Source organism: Papio anubis, chromosome 7 (assembly GCF_008728515.1).
Source record: "Papio anubis isolate 15944 chromosome 7, Panubis1.0, whole genome shotgun sequence".
Taxonomy (NCBI): domain Eukaryota; kingdom Metazoa; phylum Chordata; class Mammalia; order Primates; family Cercopithecidae; genus Papio; species Papio anubis.
In genome coordinates, this window is record NC_044982.1 from 118,266,881 (window position 1) to 118,290,485 (window position 23,605).

Sequence of the window (23,605 nt, forward strand, 5' to 3'; positions counted from 1 at the left end):
CTTGCCTTTTCTTTTCTTTCTTGGAGTCTGGCTCTGTTGCCCAGGCTGGAGTGCAGTGGCACGATCTTGGCTCACTGCAACCTCCGCCTCCCAGGTTCAAGTGATTTTCCTGCCTCAGCCTCCCGAGTAGCTGGGACTACAGGGGCACGCCACCACGTCCAGCTACTTTTTGTATTTTTTTAGTAAAGACGGGGTTTCACCATGTTGGCTAGAATGATCTCAATCTCTTGACCTCGTGATCCGCCAGCCTCGGCCTCCCAAAATGCTGAGGTTACAGGCGTGAGCCACTGCGCCCCACCGGTCTTATTCATTTCTACGCTCCTGTCCCTAGTTTCTGGGTCACATTTGGAGGGGTGGGATGGAACTCAATTTGAAGCTACACGTGTAAAGGTGGCAGTGTTTTAGAACATCCTGACGTTTCAATAGCTCCCTTTATTCATTCAACAAATATCTGAGAGCATACTATGTGCAGGGCATACTCTATAGGCCCTCGGCTTTCGAACTTTTGTGAACTTCAGCATCACCTAGAGGCCTTGTTAAAACACAAAGTTCTGAATCATAGATTCTGATTCAGGAGGTCTGGATGAGCCCTAAGAATCCAATTTCTAACAAGTTCCCAGGTACAGCTGATGCTCCTGATCTGGGAACCACACTTGGAGAAAAACTGATACAGGGCATGGCAGGAGCCAAGCCCCTGATTTAAGACACGATCTAGGGTGGTTATTATGTCAAAGAGACTAACGATGGAGATTTTCTCATCTTGGCACGTCAGTGGGGAAGACACGCAGGAGGCCTGGAAGCCCCTGGAGCTGTGGTCTGCGCCTGCCACCCCCGGAGTCAAGCACAAACAGAAGTCAGCTGTGCTGTGCCCATCCCTGCGGCGCCGTGAAAGTAGGCGCAGGAGGAGGGAGCCCTGACGCCTCTTCTCCGGCTAGGGCCCCACAGCGGCGAGAGGACGGAGGGAGGGATCGGGGGTCGCGGGGATCCTTCCGGGACAGGCCTCCGCGGGAGGAGCTCCGGAAAGCCGCTCTCCACCTCCGAGGCCCCGCCTGCGCGGGCGCTCCGCTAGCGGTCGGGGTGGTGGTGGTGGTGGCGGCGGCGGCGGCGGCGGCGGCGCGGGGCGGGGCGCCGCGACCCCTGTTCCTCCCCCGGGCCGAGCGGCGGGCGCGCTCGCACCGCCCCCGCCTCCTCGTTGCAGTCGCTGCCGACCGGCTGGCTGGGCCTCGCGGCGTGAGGACCCCGGCAGCGCCGCAGTCCCGCGAGCCATGGCCCAGTCTGGCGGGGAGGCTCGGCCCGGGCCTGAGACGGCGGTGCAGATCCGCGTCGCCATCCAGGAGGCCGAGGACGTGGACGAGTTGGAGGACGAGGAGGAGGGGGCGGAGACGCGGGGCGCCGGGGACCCGGCCCGGTACCTCAGCCCCGGCTGGGGCAGCGCCAGCGAGGAGGAGCCGAGCCGCGGGCACAGGTAGGCGCGGCGGCCGGCCAGGGAGGTGGGCCCCGAGGGGGCGCCGGGCCGCGCGCGAGTTCGGGGCGCTCACTGCGCGCGACAACTCCGTGGGCAGAGGGGGTTGAGTCAGCCCCGCTGCCGATGAAGCAGCTCCGGGCCGAGCCCCTGAGTCAGAACCGGCCCGTGGAGGCAGCCGGTGCCCCAGTCCGCAGCTTCGTCGCCCCACCGAGGTTCCCAGGGCTGGCGGCCGGGATCTGAGGGGCCCGGACGTGGGGATGTTGAGGGATCCAGGAGGAGGACTTTCACGGGCCATCCAAGCCACCCGCTCCTCTGGAGGAGGCCTCTTCTCTGTGGGCTCCCTCAAGACACCACCCCCTCCATCCCCGCAAAGTGCATCCCTGCCCGCCTTCCCCTCTCCTTGCGAGTGGTCCCACTTACCCTTCACTGCCAGCATCGCCCTGCCTTTCCCAGTCCCGCTGGCCGCGCTCAGTCTTTCGGTGGTAGCAGGCCAGGTACAGCGGACACTTGCTGATGGGGGATTCCAGGAGATGGGATTTCATGGTAATTTGAGACGGATGCAGGACTTGCTGCTTTACATCCTCCCGCTCTGGGGGATTCCCATTTTCACACAGCCTTTCCCACCCGACCTTTATGTTTGCATCATCATCTTGCTTCCTTGGGTAGGTGGGTTCCTGGGTTTTGGGTAGTTTGGAGCTGCTATGGCACCTGTCTAACCTTGTCCCGGGTCCTGAGCTTTGTCCGCAGGCACCTTGGCTCCTGTCCACTAATGCCCAGACCCTTAAGGACTGGGGTTTTGTTCCTGCTGTTGAAAGGAGATACAACATAGACATAGACATGAGAGTGGGAAAATGACAGAACTTGCACAATTCTGGGGGATGCCAACAGGCACTTGTTAGGAGCTTTCTTTCTTCTAGGACCCTTTCCCAGGCGTTTAGCTGTTAACGTTCTGCAGGATTGTCCTGGCAAGCATATATCTACTTCATTGGGAGAATACTCAACTTAAGGGTGGATGAATACTGGGCCTAGAGCCATTCTCTATTACTGGCTGACCCTTCCCCAGGTTAAAGGGTCAGATTTCTGGACCCCGAGATTCGGGGCAGACCAGTAGAGACAGTTATTAGGGGAGAAAAGTCAGCCCACCAGGGTAGGGCAGGAAAGCTGGACCATAGCATATGACGCGGTAGATAGATCTGTGCTTTATAATGCAAGGCCTGATTCATTTAGCTCTGTGCTAAGTACCGAGAGCGTAAAAATGATGAACCCATAGTCACTGACAGCTCACAGTCTTGAGAAGGCAGTCACCTAGTTAGATAATATCAGAGTACGTAAAATAGCCCCGAGTAGCTTATCCTTATAACTTTATTTTCCTGCGGCAGTGGCAAATAGCCATCCCTATCCTGAGGGCTAAATTTGTGAGATTGTATCATTAGCCAGGATTAAAGCTCTACTTATGTTTAAGGCCTGGAAAGATCCCCTATGGAGGTCTAGGAGAAACCAAGCTTCAGTATGGGTGGGCCTCTTGCCTGAACCCCTCTTGCTCTTCCTCCAGAATTCCCAGCTCCCATGGCTTGAGTCTCAGCAAATGTTCAGTCTGAAGCCCTTCCTGCTGCCCACTGGCATAGAGTTGACCCCAGAAAATCCCTGGGGTTCTTCAGGGAGCCGACAGAGCCCAGTGGGCAGGCACCCAAAGCACGAGGAGATGTAGCCAAGAACAGGATTCACACTATCCCCTGTTTGGGCCCAGCCTCGCATGGCAGCAGCCATCACCTGATGTGAATGTTCTCAGCTCCTGGAGCCTACAGGAGAAAGCCCAGATTCCTCAATCTGCTCATTAAGATGCGACACCCACTCACATCATCTCCTCAGCCCATTGCTTCCTTCCCTGCTCCCGCGATTCCGTCTAGTTGCCTGAGCACAGGGGGCTATTTTGTGTCTACATGTCTCTGCACCCCCACCTCTAGGTCCTCTGATTGACTGATTTCTAGTCAGCCTTTAAAACTTTGCCGCCTCTTCTCCACCCACCCCCAATCCCCACCCCAGAGCTGGCTGTGTTTCCTTTCTTCTCTGTTGCTGTAGTACTCTGTACATTTTATGCCTAGCACCTTCCACAATTGTGATTCTATCATTGTGTCTCCCTCACAGGGATAGGAGCTCGGTGAATTCAAGGACCATGCTTGCTTCCTTCATTGTATCTTCAGCACCTAGCACAGCACCCAGCACACAGGACATATTTGTTGACCGAATGCATATCTCTGTCATCACACTCACTCCATGGTGTTGAGATATGTGTGTTTCCCCTCCCCTAGACAGTGAGATCCTTGAAGGCAGCTGCCTTATCTTACTCCTTTTCATATTTCCATACCTAGCCTAATACCTGGCTTATATAAGGGAACAGAGAATAAACGAATAATAAAGAATAGCCTTTACAGCCTCTAAAATGTTCATGGATCATCTCCCCACATCTCATTCATTAAAAAGATGCCTTTCCTTTTATTCTCACCTTTTTAACATACATATTTTCAAACATAAACAAAATATGAAAAAAACAGTACTATGAGCATTCATAGACCCATCATCTAGATTTAACACTTAATATTTTGCCGTATTTAGTGAGTGGATATATAATGTATGTGTTTTCCCCCGAACCATTTGAGGTATGTTTTACACAAGATTGTACCTTAAATACTTCATTTTGTAACTCCTAATAATGACATTCCCTATAAAGCCCTAACACTATTATTGCAACTGAGAAAATTACCTATCATTCCCTAATATAATCCTGAAGATAAGCTAATCGCCAAGTTCCACATTCAGGATTCCCCAGATTGTTCCACAATTGTCTTTTACAGCTGTTTCTTTTTCCCCCTCAAACCAGAATATGGTCTGGGTTGAGGCATTTGCTTCTTATGTCTCTAGAATCTATTTATCTAGAAATTTCCACCATTTTTTTTCCCTAATGCTGTGCTATTTTGGACAGAAGAGGCCAGATATCTTGTTGAATGTCTCACATTTTGGATTAGTCTGGTAATGTTCTCATGGTCTTATTTTACTTGCTCCTTTGTACCATGTGCTTCTTATAAACTGGAAGTTAGGACTAAGATTTTGATTTGATTCTGTTTAAACATTTTGGCAAGAATGCCTGATACTCTGTGCCTGGAACTTTATGTTGCATCACCTCAGGAGCCATCTCACCTTTAGTGATGCTAAATTTGACTATTCGATTAAGGAGATTTCTCCATCGTACAGGTTGTCTTTCCCTTTGCAGTTAACAAGTTATTTGTGGGCTTCTCATCCTGGGTTCTGTTAAGTTGATGTGTCACATGTATTGATTTGCATATGTAGATCCATGCATGCATCCCAGGGATAGATCTCACCTGAACATGGTGAATGATCCTTTTAAGATGCTGTTGAATTCAGTTTGCTAACATTATGCCGAGGATTTTTGCATCTATGTTCATCAGGGATATTGGTCCATAGTTTTCTTTTCCTTGTCTGGCTTTAGTATTGGGGTTATGCTGGCCTTTTGAAATGAGTTTGGAAGCATTCCCTCCTCTTCAAAGTTTTAGAAGAGTTTGAGAAGTATTGGTATTAGTTGTCCTTTAAATGTTTGGTGGAATTCAGCAATGAAGCCATCAGGCCTTGAGCTTTTCTTTGGTAGGAGATTTTTGATTCCTGATTCAATCTCCTTACTTGTTATTGGTCTGTTCAGATTTTCTGTCTCTTCATAATTTAGTCTTGGTAGGTTGCATGTTTCTAGGAATTTGTGCATTTCTTCTAAGTTATCCATTCCTCTTGCAATATTCTTTCCCCAGTGACTTTTCACCTAATTATTTTAGCATCTATTGATGATCCTTACCTAATTTGGTTATTTCACCGGGGATTGAAAATTGAGGATTTTCTAATTTTCACATTTTTTTGTACACTTATTAGCTAGCATTGCTCTATTTTTTTTTTAAAGAGTTTGTCTCATCATCTGGATTGAACAAAAGTTTCTCCTAAAGAGGCAAAAAAATGCTTAATTATTTCCCTTTAATTACAGTTTTCAAAGAGATAATTTGATATAATAGTTACACTAAATAATTTAAATGAGGGTTCTTCCTCAAGCTCATACTCTCCCTCTCTCTCCAATTCATGGATTTGTATTTATTCACTTTTTAATAATTAGTCACAGTCATTTCTGGTGCTCAAAATGCCTATATTGCAGCTAGCAGACCCCCTTGAAACTGGCCTCCTTGTGTCTTTTTGTAACATGCCCATTAGTCTTTAAGCACTTCCTTGCTTTCTGGTACTAGATATTCCAGGCATAATTTGTACTTTTCCTACTCCAGTCATGGAATTCAGCCATTTCCACAGGAATCTCTGGTTTTTTCAAATACTAGTAAGAAAGTATTTAGAAACCAAGACCTGGAATTAAGAAAGCTAACTTCTGCCAGGGTATTGTTGCTTTCAGAGCCTTTCAGTGGACAGAACTAAGATATATATATATATATATAATTTTTTTTTTTTTGAGACAGTGTCTTGCTCTTGTCGTCCAGGCTGGAGTGCAATGGCCCAATCTTGGCTTACTGCAACCTCCACCTCCTGGGTTCAAGCAATTCTCCTGCCTCAGCCTCCTGAGTAGCTGGGATTACAGGTGCCCACCACCATGCCCGGCTAATTTTTGTATTTTTAGTCGAGATGGGGTTTCACCATGTTGGCCAGGCTAGTCTCGAACTCCTGACCTCAAGTAATCTGGCCGCCTTGGCCTCCCAGAGTGCAGGCATGAGCCACCAACCCTGGCCTCTACTTTTTTGTTAATGTCAATTTTTTTGTCAGATGTGGAACTAAGTACCTTATATATGTAGTCTCTACTCCGTACTACAAATCATTATTTAGACCTGCAGAGACATCCACTAGTTGTATATCCCTTTCCCAGGCTCAAGGGCTTATGCCAGAACAGCATTGCAGAAGACAGGGTCAGAGAGGAAGTTCATGTCTCTGTAATAAATATATAAGAACCCATGGGCCACCCAAGCATAAGATGTGACCCTGCTAGCACCATCCAAAATATGGTTTGTAAAAGAGTGATGCCTTTAACAAAGTTGAGAACATACCTGTATATGTTTTTAATCTGTCTCAGTGAAGAATCTTTATCTTTTGAATCTACCCTGGTGTTTTTATATTGCATTATCAATTTGCCCTTTTTAAACCATTTCACATTCATTATCTTGTTCTAGAGGTGAGTCAAAAGAAATCTCACACAGACAGGACCTGGACCCTAATGTTTTTCAGAAATGATGTTTCTCTTTTGTGTTTGGTACCTTCCTTATTGGTGTCCACCATTTTCTTGGTCTTGGTGGTCAAAATACCACATTCCGCCATCTACAATGATAGATGATGCGTCTGAGAAATCATTCCTGGATTGAAAGTTGTGGTGAGGGTCTCATTATTCCACCATCTTAGTTTGGATATTTTCCTCCTGTAGGGTATCATTTGATTAACTGTGCAATCAGTATAACCAGATTCGATATTTTATGAAAAAAGTAGCCTTGGATGTTTTATGCTACAAAGCATTTTGTTTCTCTAAATCATTTACAAATATGATACACCTGTAATCCCAGCACTTTGGGAGGCCAAGATGGGCAGATCGCAAAGTTAGGAGTTTGAGACCAGCTGGCCAATATGATGAAAGCCTGTCTCTACTAAAAAATACAAAAATTAGCCAGGCATGGTGGCGCACACATGTAGTCCCAGCTACTCAGGAGGCTGACACAGGAGAATCGCTTGAACCCAGGAGGCAGAGGTTGCAGTGAGCCAAGATCGTGCCACTGCACTCCAGCCTGGGTGACAGAGTGAGACAACATCCAAAAAAAAAAAAAAAAAAAAAATTCAACACTGATTCATGGAACCCAATTATCTGTTTTAAAATGTACCCCTTTATTTCTACCCATTTCTCACAGGTTTATAGCTATAACAAAAGACCTCATCACTCCCAGTTTACAATGTTTTACAATGTTTTATTAAAAAACAAAATAAAGCAAAACCTTAAGTGTAAAACTTTTTCAAGCCTCCTTGAAAGGCCGTTGAGAACATATTCATCAGAAACCATCCTTCCTCCCTCCTGATAGGATCCTGATAGGTATGATTTGCCCTCAAAACTGTTTGCTTTACATTGGTGATACATTTTAAATTCCCATTACGTGAAAGGCTCTGGGGTAATACTATAATGAAAGAAACCAGCTCGAGTTCTACTCTCAACTCAGTGTTCAGGCTGCTAATAAAATATGCACACAAGTAGCTATAATACAAATATAGATAAGTATTGGGAGAAGTAGAAATGACTTTTTTTTTCCTAGGAGAATTGCATTTAAGATGGACCTTAATGTGTGACTAGAATTTAGACCCGAGAGAGAGGAGCAAGGCATTCAGAGACAGAAACAGCAAGCTCAAAGGCACAGAGTCCAGCAAGTTTGTGACACTTACAGATAACTATGTCTTTTTGTTTGGAGCAAAGGATCTGAAAGGACACCGATGGAAATAAGTTTTGACGCTGGTTACAGCCAGATTCTAAATGAATCTGAATAAGGAACTGAAGACTTTGTGGGTTTTTTTTATTATTATTCTGTATGTATGTATGTATGTATGTAGTTTTTGAGACAGGGTTTTTTTTTTATTATGTATGTATGTATGTATGTATGTATGTAGTTTTTGAGACAGGGTCTCACTCTGTCACTCAGACTGGAGTGCAGTGGTGCGGTCATGGCTCACTGTAGCCTCGACCTCGTGGGCTCAAGCAATCCTCCCACCTCAGCCTCCCAAATAGCCTGGACTACAGGTGTGCACGACCATACCTGGCTAATTTTTAAATTTTTTGTAGAGACAGGGTCTTGCTACGTTGCCCAAGCTAGTCTTGAATTCGTGGCCTCAAATGACCCTCCTGCCTTGGCCTCCCAAAGTGCTGGGATTACAGGTGTGAGCCACCATGCCTGGTTGGGAGCTGAAGATTTTGAATTTTATTTAACAGGAAATAGAAAACCTTTTATTATTACTATTAAAGTAAATCAGTGACATCAAGTAAAGCAGTGACGTATTCTAGCTGTTCTTCAAAACATTTAATACAGCACAGAGTGGAGGAGGCTGTAGCCTAAAATATAACACGGGAGGTGGCAGGAGGTGGGAAGACAGAACCCTCGAAAGACTCTGGTTGGGAAATATACCAAAGATGCAGGAGTAAAAAGGGCTACAAATATCTGAAAGGTAATTTAAATTCTTCCTTTAGAACCATTTCCTAGCCTCTCTGTCTGCCAGTGAAAACTAGCAGGTATTTTATTTTTAAGGGGGGAAAAAAAAGAGACAAGATTATTTTCTAAAGGAATTGAATGAGCTCACTACGGAGATCTAGGGATGCGAAAGCAGAGCTGGCAGCTGCAGAGTAAAGCCTTCCCCATTTGAGTAGAGCCCCCAGCTTAATGATTCCCTGCCTGTTCACCCTCATGTGAAGCCTGCCACTTGGCGTGCCCCACCTGTGTGCATAGCGCCATCTAGGAAGAAAACCAGTGGGAGTGTACAACTTACAACCCTCCAAGAAAAAGCACACGTACCTTTTGCCTTCACAGTGAATGGCTGTGGAGTATAACTCCCCACACCCTAAGTGTAGGCTGTGTACGGTGACCTTCTTCCAAAGAGCACAGTATGGGAATGGGGATAAAGGCAGTAGTTTTACAGGGGAGAAACCTGACAAAAGGTACCTCAGATAGCTGATCAAGGTTAACTTCCACAGTGATCATTCATGTTGATAGCATGTACCCTGACAGGATGTGCTGAGAATGGAAATTTACCTCTGTGGTCCTCCTCCCCAAAACCCGTAATCCCAATCTAATCGTGACAAAGAACATCAGAAAAATCCCGATTGAGGGGCATTCCACAAAATACCTAACCAGTACTTCTCAACGCTGTCAAGGTCATCAAAAACAAGGAAAACCGTCACAGCCAAGAGGGGCCTCAGGAGACATGACAGCTTAATGTATTAATGTGTTGTGGTGTCCTGGATGGGATCCTGGAACAGAAAAAGGGACAATAGGCAAAAACTAAGGAAATCTGAATAAAATATAGACTTTAGCTAATAATAATATATAATGAACTAATGAACTAATTGCAATTAGTTCATTGGTTGTAACATGTGTACCATACTAATGCAAGATATTTATAACAGAGCAAGCCTGGGTGTATATATGGGAACTCTCTGTACAATTTTCACAACTTTTCTGTAAATCTAAAACTATTCAAAAATAAGTTTATTAAACTCTTTAATAAAGAAAAAATGAATCATTTATTAGTCACATGAAGAAAATCAGTGGCATGAAAGTTAAATGGAAGAACTGACCCCAAAGGATACAGAGGTGATGATGTTGAAACAAAGGACTCAAAAATGTATAATCCAACTGGGACCCTGAGAGTGAATTTAAGATACTGTATCCACAAAACAAGAGTAGGAAGCTCTTAGAAGGCAATGATCTAAGGACCAAAAAGAGTTCTTAGAAACTAAATAAATAACTACTAAAATTTAAAAATTCCATAAGAAAGGTTAGAATATAATGTCAAAGAAATCCCTTAGTGTGTAAATTACAAACAAAAACAAGGACAGATCATATGGAAGGAAAAATAAACATAGAGGACCAATCCAGGTGGTCAGTCAACTAATAGAACTTTAGGACAAGAAATGTAATCTTAGCAAATGACTTAGCCCTATTAGGAAACAGTGTTTACATCGTCATAATAATAAAATACAACTGATTGACTTTCAATTTTCAGTACGTAGCTATAGATAAAATATAGAATATTAGTTACCTAATAGAATGATATATTATGAACCATGGCAAAATGAAATAAAAGTACATCTGATGCAATATAGAAGGTTGGAAATAGGTGAGATGGAAGAGAGGATAGGACAGTAGTGTGTATTAATATATCATATGTAGCAAGAAATTGAAAAATACTTTTTAATGTTTATGGAATAAGAAACCACTTAAAGTTTATTATTTTAAAACATAAATAGGGCCGGGCATGGTGGCTCACGCCTGTAATCCCAGCACATTAGGAGGCTGAGGCAGGCAGATCACATGAGGTCAGGAGTTTGAGACCAGCCTGGCCAACATGGTGAAACTCTGTCTCTACTAAAAATACAAAAATTAGCCAGGTGTGGTGTTGCGTGCCAGTAGTCCCAGCTACTTGAGAGGCTGAGGTGGGAGAATCGCTTGAACCTGGGAGGCAGAGGTGGCAGTGAGCCGAGATCGCACCACTGTACTCCAGCCTGGGCGACAGTGAGACCATCTTTAAAAAAAAAAAAAAAAGGCTGGGTGTGATTGCTCATGCCCTAATCCTAGCACTTTGGGAGGCCAAGGTGGGCAGATTGCCTGAGCTCAGGAGTTTGAGGCCAGCCTGGGCAACACGGTGAAACCCCATCTCTACTAAAATACAAAAATTGGGGCCAGGCATGGCAGCTGCCCTGTAATCCCAGCTACTCAGGAGGCTGACACAGAAGAATCATTTAAACCCCGGAGGTGGAGGTTGCAGTGAGCCAAGATCATGCCACTGCACTCCAGCCTGGGCAAGAGAGTGAGACTCCGTCTCAAAAAAAAGAAAGAAGAAAAACACCAAAACCACAAATAGAAGGCTAATAGAAGAACCAAAATGAAAAGAAAATTTTAAAAATTTGAAGAAGGTTATTTAGGGACATAAGTCATAAGTGACCCCAAATCCTCATTTTATATAGTAAGACATGAATAGAGAATGACTACAGTTGGCAAGTGAGAAATAGAGCTATAAGCATATTTTATAGAGCTATGAGATAACTCTCCTAAGAACTAAATGGCTGAAGAGAAGTTACCTCTAGGGAGGAAGGGTGGAGTGGGGAATTATTGGTTTCTTTATAAGTTCCCTACTATTTTATTTTAGTTTTTGCTATGTTTATCTATTACTTTAATTTTTTGGAATCATGTTTCGATGAGATATTGTGTCCAAGGGAGAAGTAATGAGGATGGTTGGACTGGCAAAGAGAGAACAGATGGGAGACCCTTCAAAATGAAATAAGCACTTTATAATTGACTAAATGTGGGGGCAAAAGAGAGAGTGAAAGGATACATCCTACGTCTTGAGCTTAAGTACATAGAAGAGTGAATAGGGAAAGTAGTTGGCGGGGTGGATTGGGAGGGAAGATACATGATTTTCACAGGATGGTTGTAATCGACAAAAAGTTGACAATATTCAGACTTAAAGGATATAAACTTAATATTCTTAAAAGATATGGTATATTTTCCCTTTTGAAGGCTATTTCACAAACAGGAAACAATGCAGCCTGCTCCTGGATATAACATAGGGTTTCCAACTCCCCCAAGATCCCCCTTTGGAGATGCACAGTTGCTGCTGACAGCACTCATGCAGAGGGTGGAGTCCTCCAAGCCCAAGAAGCTCACCTCTGCACTTGCATAGGGGTTTATGTCACCTCCACAGTATCACCCACCTGTTCTGGAATCTCTGGCTATCTGCCTGTCTGCTCAGTGGGTGCAAATAATTGATGCAGAGTCACCCCCAATACATTATGGATAGTCTACTGTGAGACTGTGTGAAAGGAAGGTCAACTTCCCAGATAGAATGCCTGTTGATAGGCCCAGGCTTCAGTCCTGCCTAAGGTCAGGTTCTGCAGAAGGTGAGAAGTTAGATTGTGGACATATTTAATCTGATACTACATCAGATTGTCCTAGTGCAGTTATGTCTCGCATGCAGTTAGGAATCGAGGACTGGAGCTCAGGAAGGAGAGGAAGGTGTGGGGCGGACAGGCTGGTGGGGGTAGATTTGAATTTGATGAGCTTATAGGAGCTGAAGTGTAGAGATTGCTAGGGGATAAAGTGTCAGGGATAGATACTTGGGTAACACCTACACTTTGAAATGAAGAGCAACCAGGCATGGTGGCTCATACCTGTAATCCCACCACTTTGGGAGGCTGAGGTGGGTGGATCACTTGAGCCCAGGGTTTCAAGACTAGTCTGAGCAACAAGGCAAAACCCCATCTCTACAAAAAAAAAATAGAAAAATTAGCCAGGCATGATGGCACATGCCTGTAGCCCCAGCTACTTGGGAGGCTGAGGTGGGAGGATTGCTTGAGCTGTGTTTGTGCCACTGCATTCCAACTTGAGGCGACAGAGCAAGATCCAGTCTCAAAAAATAAATAAATGAATAAAATGAAATAAATGGAGAGAGAAAGAGGAGACATAGAGGGCAGTAAAATGGGGACAAGAATCAGAAAAGAATAAGTCACATAAGCCCAGGGGGAGAGTATCAAGAAGAAGGTGGTCAATAGTGTCAGATCCTGCATCGGGGCAAGAGGACTGTGTGAGGCCATTCTTGCATTGCTGTAAAGAAATATCTGAGACTGGGTAATTTATAAGAAAAGAGGCTTGATTGGCTCTTGGCTCTGCAGGCTGTATAGGAAGCATGGCACTACCATATGCTTCTGGTGAGGCCTCAGGAAGCTTACAATCGTGGTATAGAAGGTGAAGGGAGAACAGGCACATCACATCATGAAAGCAGGAGCAAGAGAGACAGTTGGTGATGGTGGGGGTGGGGGGAAGTACCACATACTTTTAAATGACCAGGTCTTACAAGAACTCACTATCAAAAGGGCAGCACCAAGGGGATGGTGCTAAACCATTCATGAGAAACCACCCCTTGATTCAACTACCTCCCACCAGGCCCCACCTCCAACACTGGGGATTACAATTCAACATGAGATCTGGCTAAGACATACATTCAAACTATATCAAGAACCAAGATGGAGAAGAGACACCTGGATATGGCTACAAGTTCTTTGATGGATGTCTAGAGACACAGAAGAAGCTGGAGCAAAGGTTGGGAAAAGGGAGAAGGGGTTGCCCAATGAAGGTCTAGAGAAACTTGATTGGATGAACTCCATCTTCTCCATCCAGTCTGAGATAGAATCATCTGCAGGCAGTAACGCAGACATGGCAGGCCTTGGGAAGATTGGGAAGCTCTGGAATAAGCATTAGAGAGATTGAGAAATTATACTGTCTTTCTTCCGTTATGCTTTATTTGTTTATGAGTTTACCTTTTGTCATAGCATCTATTGCTGTGGTTTGGGAGTAGGACTAACTTGCCTGTGGCTCTCTTTGGTAGTGCAGTCACTTCTGAGATACTAGCTATTTGTAGTAAGTTAGACCATTTTGCCAATACTCCTGAGTCTGCTCAAAACTCTTCACTGGCCATTAGCACACACCTGGCCCCATCCCCTGTGATTTATTGACATCTTTGTTAGCTGGGCCGGGAATTCCCTTTGCATTTGTAGTTATTTTGTCTGTTATATTCAACTCATCTGTTTTTTGTTTTTGTTGTTGTTGTTTGTTTGTTTTGAGATGGAGTTTCGCTCTTGTCACCCAGGCTGGAGTGCAGTTGTGCAATCCCGGCTCACTGCAACCTCCATCCCCCGGGTTCAAGCGATTCTCCTGCCTCAGCCTCCCAAGCAGCTGGGATTACAGGCGACCACCACCACATCAAGCTAATTTTTATATTTTTGTTAGAGGTGGGGTTTCACCGTGTTTGCCGGGCTGGTCTCAAACTCCTAACCTCAGGTGATCCGCCCGACTCAGCCTCCCAAAGTGCTGGGATTACAGGCATGAGCCACTGTGCCTGGCCTCAACCCATCTGTTTTAATTACTATTTAGGGGATAAACTTTCCCTAATAAAGTGAAATTTGTTCTGTCCTCCTTGCATCTCCTTTTTCATCCTATTGGTTGTCCTGCTGATGTTTTGCCTTCGGGATGTTTTGAGGACCTCTTTTCTCCATGCAGTGTTGCTGAGGTTACTATTGTATTTGGCTGTTTAAGTAATAGAAAACCCAACAAGTGAATTAAACAAATTGGACTTGATCTTTCTCATGTAATAATAAAAAATCTGCAGGTAGATAGTTATAAGAGCTTGTCCAACAACGTAATAATGTCAGGGCCAATAATGTCAACAAATCAGGCCAAGCCAATTCTCTTGGCCTTTTCCTTATGGTAGTAAAATGGCTGCTACAGATTCAACCATCACATCCACATTCAAAGAAGATAAAAGGGGAAGGGGCAGGGCCAAGAGATTTTCACTTAAGTGTTACCGGCCATAACATTTAGTTTTTTTAGCCTCTAGAGTAAAGACGGCAATTGAAGCCGGGTGTGGTGGCGGGCGCCTGTAGTCCTATCTACTTGGGAGGCTGAGGCAGGAGAATGGCGTGAGCCCAGTAGGCGGAGCTTGCAGTGAGTCGAGATCGTGCCACTGCACTCCAGCCTGGGCAACGGAGCAAGACTCTTTCTCAAAAAAAAAAAAAAAAAAAAAAAAAAAAGAAAAGAAGAAGAAGAAAGCAATTGAGAAAGTGTTTGCTATTGGATGTTGGGTGAGTCAGCTTAATGCCTGATTTTTATCATCCCATTTTAACAGGACTTAAAAAAAAAACTTTAAAATTGAGTCTCCCTGTTATTTTCTTCACTATACCTTTTTTTTTTTTTTTTTTGAGACAGTCTCGCTGTGTCACCCAGACTGGAGTGCAGTGGTGTGATTACTGCTCACTGCTACCTCCACCTCCCAAGTTCAAGGGATTCTCCTGCCTCAGCCTCCCGAGTAGCTGGGATTACAGGCATGCACCACCACACCCAGCTACTTTTTTGTATTTTTAGTAGAGATGGGCTTTCACCATGTTGGCCAGGCTGGTCTTGAACTTCTAACCTCAAGTGATCCACCCACCTCAGCCTCCCAAAGTGCTGGGTTACAGGTGTGAGCCACTGCGCCAGGCCTCTTCACTCCGTATTTACCTTGAGACATCAATAAGGTATTTTAAAAGCCATTCCCAGGCTGCCTACAGGCAAATAGCTAAAACTCTTTATTTTTAATCAACCAATGCCTATATTTTATACTAATTATAATTTCTGAATTTGAAAAATTATTAAATAGATTTATTTGCTTTTTTCTCTCTTGCCAGAATATTTTTTTCCCTCATTTTGAGTATTCCACAGTTGCTTCTTTTCTTTTTTTTTCTTTGTGAGGCTGAGAGCCAATGAAAATTTTGTTGAAGGACATATATGTATGTGTCTTTTCCAGCTGTAAGCGATCACAGTAATGGGCCTGTTGAGATTACTGGTCCTGACACTGAGTTGCTAAACCAACTCCTCTAACTACCTACCTGCAACTTTCCGCTAACTTCTAATAATGGCATCAGTTATGATGTGGATAATCAGTATTCTCTAAATGTTTATTGGTTTGAAATTGTTATAATCCCCTTATGAAAGATTAGCCTTCCTAAGGAAGCTCTGTCCAGGATTGCTTTGGCTTGTTCCCGTCACCTAATGTTCTTAGGGAGAGGGAGAGGAGGAAGTCTACCCAGGTGGCGCTGCTGGTAGTGGTGGGCTTTATTAAGAAGGGCCCGGTGACGGGATTGTTTCCAGAGTCCATTGCAGGGTCCTAGCAAAATATATAAGCTATTATGTATACTGGATTTGGAGACAGAGGATTTGAGTTTAAATTCTAGATCTGCCTCCTATGAATGAGTGAAGGAATTTATCTGTGCCTACTGAGCTTTAAGGGTATGCTAGGCATTCTTCTGGATATTTTCATGTATTAATTCATTGAATCTTCACAACACTCCCATGAGGGCAGGGACTATCATGATTCCCAATTTACAGGTGATGGAACTGAAGTGAGATGCAGTGGAGTTCCTTGCCTAAATTTACTTAACTAATAAACAGTGGTACAGGTTGAACATCCTTAATAAAAAAATTCAAAATCTGAAATGCTGTAAAATCGGAAACATTTTGAGCCACGATGACAACACAGGTTTAACATGGGTTAAAAACTGAGACAGTGACACCTTTGCTTTCCGCTGGTTCAGCAACTTTGTTTCATGCACAAAATTATTAAAAATATTGCATAAGATTACCTCAGGTTATCTGTACAAGGTATATATGAAACATAAATGAATTTGCATTTAGACTTGGGTCCCATCCTTGAGATATCTCATTACGTATCTGCAGATATTCCAAACTCTGGAAAAATCGGAAATCTGAAACACTTCTGGTCCCAGGCATTTGGGATAGGGGATACTCAGTCTGAACCAAGTATTTGGACCCAGGCAGTCTTAACTCTAAAGTCAGGACTCCTAGAGCCAGCAGCCCTAGGAAATTGCACTCCCGTCTGTAATTCCAGCACTTTGGGAGGCCAAGGCAGGTGGCTTGAGAGGCAGTGATCATGTATCCACATGGAGATCGCACCACTGCACTCCAGGTCTTGTCCTGAACCAGCTAAGAAATCAAACTTTTATTCTTTAATAAATATGGAGGATCTTACTGAAAGGTCAAGTGACTCTGCTATACTGTCTTCTAGAAACTAGGATTTGAGGGGATGGAGTAGAAAAGGAAGAATAAGAGAGTATATGTGAAAAACATTTTGCCATATGTGAAAAACATATGGGGGCAGAGCGCCACTTACATGTCAGCAGAGGGTGTTGTTATAATAATAATTATTCTTATTTTGAGACAGGGTCTCACTCTATCAACCAGTCTGAGGTGCAGTGGTGCAATCTTGGCTCACTGCGACTTAGACCTCCCGGGCTCAAGCTCTCCTCCCACCTCAGCCTCCCAAGTGGCTGGGATTATAGGCCTGCACCACCACACCTGGCTAATTTTTTTGTGTTTTTTGTAGCGACAGGGGTCCCACTGTGTTGCCCAGGCTGGTCTCAAACTCCTGGGCTCAGGCTGCCTGCCTTGGCCTCCCAAAGTGCTGGGATTCCAGATGGGAGCCACGATGCCTGGCCAGTTATTATTTTTATGATCCTCCATGCTTGTTAAAAATGAAAGATTGACTTCTTAGCTGTTTGGGGGCAAATCTCTCCTTTTGTGACCATGTGACCCAGTGTTATCACCTAGGGCTGCCGTAACAAAATACCATGCGCTGGATGGTTTAGAACAACAGAAATAAATTGTTTCATGGTTCTGGAGGCCTGAAGCCTGAAATCAAGTGCCCTCTGAAAGTACTAGAAATGGATCCATTCCAGGCATCTTTCCTCACTTCTAGTGGCAGTCTTTGGCGTTCCTTGGGTTTTGCAGCATCACCCCAGTGTCTCCCTTCGCCTTCACATGATGTTCTCTCTGTGTGCATGTCTGTGTTCAAATTTCCCCTTTTGATAAGGACCCCAGTTGTGTTGGATTAGGGGGTCTACCCTACTCCAGTAAGACCTCATCTTAATTAATTGCATCTGCAGTGACCCCCATTTCCAAATAACATCATATTCCAAGGTACTGGGGGTCAGGACTTCAACATATGAATTTTTGGGGGACACAGTTCAACCCCTAACACCTGGTGTCTCCTTCTGGTCTCAGTGGCACCACTGCAAGTGGAGGCGAGAATGAGCGTGAGGACCTGGAGCAGGAGTGGAAGCCCCCGGACGAGGAGTTGATCAAGAAACTGGTGGATCAGATCGAATTCTACTTTTCAGATGAAAACCTGGAGAAGGACGCCTTTTTGCTAAAGCACGTGAGGAGGAACAAGCTGGGATATGTGAGCGTTAAGCTACTCACGTCCTTTAAAAAGGTGAGGCTTGGTTCTCAGAAGCTGCTTCAAGGATTTCAAGTGTGTTTTGGGTTGTGGTTCTAAACATTTTTTTTTTTACTCCCTTGAAACCTGATGACAAACAATTTTTAAAATTAAGTCTGTGCCTGACAAAGAGAAAAATAGCTAGGAGAAGGGATTTAGGACTGTTAGGAATACACTCCCACACTATTAAAAGGGTCCTGGGCATTGGGACAAATCTCAGCTGGCAGCAGTTATGAAAAAGTATTACTTGTTCTTAGTAAAGTTCAGGCACTTTTGCCAGGCAAGTGGGTGGCCGGGAGGATGCGGTACCAGGACAGAGGGACTCGATGGTCTTGAGAGATACCTGCCAGACCTAAAATTATATGAAATCCAAGCTTTTCATTTGTCAAGTTGAATAAGTAAAGGGAGAGAATGAGCACCCAGCTCTATCAGAAATGAACCTTCTCTTAGACACAAATGCTCTGCCTGTGTGGCGCCATCGTCCTCATCTATACAATAGGGAGATGAGATTTGTAATTATTGCTGCCATCTGGGCAGCAGACTGCTTGTCCCTGCCATATATAGATCCAGTGTTTGGGCTGTGTACTGTCTACTTCTCAGAGAGTTGACAGACGAGTTGGAATAAGAACTCTGTGTCTCCCTTGGGGGAAGTGCATTTACTAGAATGGAAAAGCACCACGCGGCCTGTTGCATAACGGGATGCGTAACAAGTGGGTCCCGGCCAAGTTGTCTGTGTACTTTGTCAGAGAGCACTGGAGGAGAGCTTTTCTCCTTGGACCTCTTCCCTGCCTCACCCACTGGTGTACTCTGCCTGGCCCTCTCACTCTTTTTCCTTTATTCATTCATCAAATATACTCATTGTCTCTGCTGAGTGCTGTGCCAGGCGCCAGATGTACAGAATGAAGATGGTACTCCCCCTGTCCTTGACAAGCTCACAGTCCAATAAATGAGAGAGATCTGAAAGATTACAATGTGACCACGTACAGTAGGACAAAAGAGAGAACACAGTACTGTGGGGTGCTAATTGATCAGAGCAACTAACCCTGTCTGGAGAATTGAGAAGTCTTCCCAGAGAAGGTGACATTGAAATAGGATTTTGGAGGATGAGTAGGAGTTTTCTAGGTACAGGGGAATGGAAGGGATATTTTAATGGCCAGAGAACAGTGAGCAAGCCTTCATATGAAAAGTGTTTGTGGGGGATTCCAAAATGAAGCAGCCAGTGGAATCATCCCGCACGTCTCCTTATTCCTCCCCAGGGACCCCGAGAGTCAGCCTGTTTTGCTTTCCTCTTTAAGCTGCCACTTATGGACCAATTTAGGAATGTTCTTCTCTGTTGAAACCTGGCTGCAGAGTACAGACAGACTGCCTAACACCTCCAAAATCAGAGCAAAGATCCTTTTCATTCTGAAGGATTTCCTGTTAATCACAAAAGGGAAACATACATGACAAAGGTAAAAAACACAGGGAAATTACAATGTTTCTGAAACCTTAGAGTTCTTCTAGTAATTGCACAAGGACGAAAGCTCCCTGGTCCCTTTTCTCAGGTGCTACCTGGACCTTCCTTATGAATGGTCACGGACCCAGGCTTAGGATGCTCGGACTGTAACCGAGATTTTCCAGTGGACCTTGCTTCTGGCTCAGGAGGGATATTCAGTCCTTGCAGAGCCTGCTTCTCTTGCAACGAAATGTGGTCCCCCACAGACTTCTGTAGCCTTCTGAGTAAGGCAGTGCTGTGGTTTCCCCGGGTGCTCCTAGCTCAAGCTTCACGCTTAGGAAATTGTCTCTTTTTATCTCCCAAGTGCTCCCTCCCTAGCTGTTTTTGGAGAAGGCTCCACCATGTTTCACCCCACAGTGAGCCACTGCCTGGCTTTCCCCCAGCCTCACACTCACCTGCAGTCATCAGCTTCACCCTTTCTGGATTCCTCAACTCTGTCCACCTAAAATCCGACCCTTGGCCTGGGCCGCCTTCTCTGTGCCCTTGGCCCTGTGTTCTTCTAGTAGCCTAAGTCTGAGCCATTTCACCCAGAGGCTGCAGGCTACAGTGGACAGTACTATCTCTCTAGGAGCCTGTGTATAGTAATGGGTCTGCCAGGGTTTCCCCATCCTGCCCAGTGAGTGAGCCTTTCCTTCTTGAATTTCATGAAGTTCCTGCCTTATGCTCAGAGGCACCTGGAGTTCCCAGTTCTTTTGCAGAGCAGCTGTGTTGGCCTGTGCTCAGAGGACTTAGGGGGATCTCGCCATTACGGGCTCAGGTCACCCACCCCACCCACCTTCACTATTTCTTTGGGATGACTCATTCTCCCTGGCATTCCCTTCACCGGAAGTGGGCCTCTAGAAAATTACTGTTTTACAGTATAAATATAGCTTTCATATACTACAACATTGATACACACAATTTCCACCAACAGAGGAGGAGGGAGGGATTATTTCACCATTCTTAGTGAGGCCCAAGTTGGATTTAATTTCAAGTTGAAATAGTTCATGTCATTCTCAGGAGATATTACAGTGAAATGTGAAAGATCTTTTGGAACCTTCTCTGTATCAAATGCCGAAATGCAGAAATGCTGCTTTAGAGAAGCATTTGAATGTTAAAATCTCCAAATCGTATCAAAATGATGACACGTAATATTTGAAATAATGATAGCACATGATAATTGAGTGCTCACTGTGAGCTAGACACTGTTCTGTTTTATATGTAAATGAGTTTGTATGTGTCTGTACATACATATGTACATGTATATATTTATTCGTTTAATCTTCAGGACAGCTCTTTGAGACGGCACTATTAACATCTCCATTTTCCAGGGCAAGTTGAGGCACTAAGAGGTTGAATAACTTTCCAAGTCTCACTGCAAGCTAGAGGTGGGTCTTTGATTTGTGTATACAACAGCCTTGTTCCAGAGCCTGCAATTTAACCTCTAAACTTGCACAGAATAGAGTATTTCCATTTTCATGGAGAGTTCTGTTGGACAACACTGCTGTGGTGCCCTTGTTTGAAATTGTAGAACTTGTTTTCATTCACTTATTCATTCACTAGATTTTTGAGTGTTTACACATACTACGTATGATTCTAGACACTAGAATACAGGGATTCTGGTGTTACAGGGATAAGGAAGTGAGAGAGGGAGCTTATAGTGTACACAGGGATGGACAAGGGCATTAGATACTATTTCAGATTTGCTTTCTGTTCTGCAGGTGAAACACCTTACGCGGGACTGGAGAACCACAGCACATGCCTTGAAGTATTCAGTGGTCCTTGAGTTGAATGAGGACCACCGGAAGGTGAGGAGGACCACCCCCGTCCCACTGTTCCCCAACGAGAACCTCCCCAGCAAGATGCTCCTGGTCTATGATCTCTACCTGTCTCCTAAGCTGTGGGCTCTGGCCACCCCCCAGAAGAATGGCAGGGTGCAGGAGAAGGTGATGGAACACCTGCTCAAGCTTTTTGGGACTTTTGGAGTCATCTCGTCCGTGCGGATCCTCAAACCTGGGAGAGAGCTGCCCCCTGACATCCGGAGGATCAGCAGCCGCTACAGCCAAGTGGGGACCCAGGAGTGCGCCATCGTGGAGTTCGAGGAGGTGGAAGCAGCCATCAAAGCCCATGAGTTCATGATCACAGAATCTCAGGGCAAAGAGAACATGAAAGCTGTCCTGATTGGTATGAAGCCACCCAAAAAGAAACCTGCCAAAGACAAAAATCATGACGAGGAGCCCACTGCGAGCATCCACCTGAACAAGTCCCTGAACAAGAGAGTGGAGGAGCTTCAGTACATGGGTGATGAGTCTTCTGCCAACAGCTCCTCTGACCCCGAGAGCAACCCCACGTCCCCTATGGCGGGCCGACGGCACATGGCCACCAACAAGCTCAGCCCTTCTGGCCACCAGAATCTCTTTCTGAGTCCAAATGCCTCCCCGTGCACAAGTCCTTGGAGCAGCCCCTTGGCCCAACGCAAAGGCGTTTCCAGAAAGTCCCCACTGGCGGAGGAAGGTAGACTGAACTGCAGCACCAGCCCTGAGATCTTCCGCAAGTGTATGGATTATTCCTCTGACAGCAGCGTCACTCCCTCTGGCAGCCCCTGGGTCCGGAGGCGCCGCCAAGCCGAGATGGGGACCCAGGAGAAAAGCCCTGGTGTGAGTCCCCTGCTCTCTCGGAAGATGCAGACTGCAGATGGGTTACCCGTGGGGGTGCTGAGGTTGCCCAGGGGCCCTGACAACACCAGAGGATTTCATGGCCATGAGAGAAGCAGGGCCTGTGTATAAATACCTTCTATTTTTAATACCAGCTCCGCTGAAAACCACCTTCGTTTTCAAGTTTCTGACAAATATCTGGCATGACAGAATGGAATTCATTCCTCTTTGAGAGATTTTGTATACCTATAGACCTCTTAATTTATCTATCTGTAATATATATAAACCGGTACGCCATGGTTTGAAGACCACCTTCTAGTTCAGGACTCCTGTTCTTCCCAGCGTGGCCACTATTTCGATGATGGCTGATGTGAGTGAGTGTGATGGCCCTGAAGGGCTGTGGGATGGAGGTTCCCTTGGGAAACTCTGGCAGCATCTCTCTTCTTTGGTATGGAGTTTTTCCCTTCAGTGACTGAGCTGTCCTTGATAGGCCATGCAAGGGCTTCCTGAGAGTCCAGGAGAGTTACCTTGTGCAACAACAAGTAGTTAAGCCTTTAGCATGGTGTCTTATAGGACCAAATCGATGTTACCTGTCAAGTGAATAAATAATAAAACACCCCACTGGGAGTGCTGACTTTGAGGTTATAGATTGTGCCTGACAAAAGTCTGTGCCTGTCTAACAGAGCTGTGGGTGGCATGTCATGAGGCCCTGAGGCGATTAGCAGAGACATCTTTCTTTTCTTTAAGAGAACATTTAAAATTTTTTTTATTTGTACACATTTATGGGCTACATGAGAAACTTCGTTACATGTTTATAATGCATAGTGATCAAGTCAGGGCACTTAGGGTTCCTCACTATACCCCAGGGCAGCCCCAGGGTTCTCCTTGGGCTCCTGGCAGCCTGAGAGGTGTCTCATCACAATGAATTTTACTGAGCAAAGGCCGCTTGGCATATACTGAGGGTGTACAGTCCAGGACCCACAGCATCGATCTTACCCGGGAACTTGTTAGAAATCCAGATTCTCAGGCCGACCCCAGGCCCACTGAATTAGAAAGTCTGGGAGAAAGTTCTGGAATTTGGGTTTTAACAAGCCCTGCAGGTGATTCTGATGCATGCTAGAGAACCACCGGATGGACAAAGGCTGCAGGACTTGAGGTCAGTCCATTTGACCCCCACATCTCTCACTATTTTGTGACCTTGGGAAGGTTACTAAGCCCCGTGAACCTCATCATCTCCCTGTGAATTGCTTTGTCATGATGTCCATGTCTGGAATGCAGCTGGCCCTCCCTAAATGTTAGCTCTCTTCCCTTCTTACTTGGGTTCATGTTTGTTATCATCAGGAGCTGCCTTGGTGTAGCAGAAAGAGCACTGGCCTAGATTCCAGTGTTGGCTTACGCACT

General features: G+C 45.1%; 1 protein-coding gene across 2 annotated transcripts; it reads left to right on the forward strand.

Moving 5' to 3' along the window:
• The first annotated feature begins 1,094 nt into the window (after positions 1-1,094).
• On the forward strand, positions 1,095-22,849 carry LARP6 (La ribonucleoprotein 6, translational regulator). 2 transcript variants are annotated; one of them, XM_003901134.3, is made up of 3 exons: positions 1,095-1,465; positions 17,863-18,073; positions 21,272-22,849. In XM_003901134.3, the coding sequence occupies exons 1-3, from the start codon at positions 1,266-1,268 to the stop codon at positions 22,334-22,336; spliced, it is 1,476 nt and encodes a 491-aa protein (XP_003901183.1). In that variant the 5' UTR covers positions 1,095-1,265; the 3' UTR covers positions 22,337-22,849. The 2 variants fall into 2 exon arrangements, with proteins under 2 accessions (XP_003901183.1, XP_009208785.1); XM_009210521.4 differs by lacking the exons at positions 17,863-18,073; positions 21,272-22,849 and adding an exon at positions 3,611-3,906 and having other exon boundaries at positions 1,181-1,465.
• Positions 22,850-23,605: the final 756 nt, after the last annotated feature.

What these genes read in the sequence shown, in the direction of transcription:
- LARP6 (XM_003901134.3), top strand. Translation starts at nt 1,266, where the DNA reads ATGGCCCAGTCTGGCGGGGAGGCTCGGCCCGGGCCTGAGACGGCGGTG. An exon ending in GAGCCGAGCCGCGGGCACAG is followed by an intron (nt 1,466 to 17,862) that starts GTAGGCGCGGCG and finishes TTCTGGTCTCAG; the next exon opens with TGGCACCACTGCAAGTGGAG. An exon ending in TACTCACGTCCTTTAAAAAG is followed by an intron (nt 18,074 to 21,271) that starts GTGAGGCTTGGT and finishes TCTGTTCTGCAG; the next exon opens with GTGAAACACCTTACGCGGGA.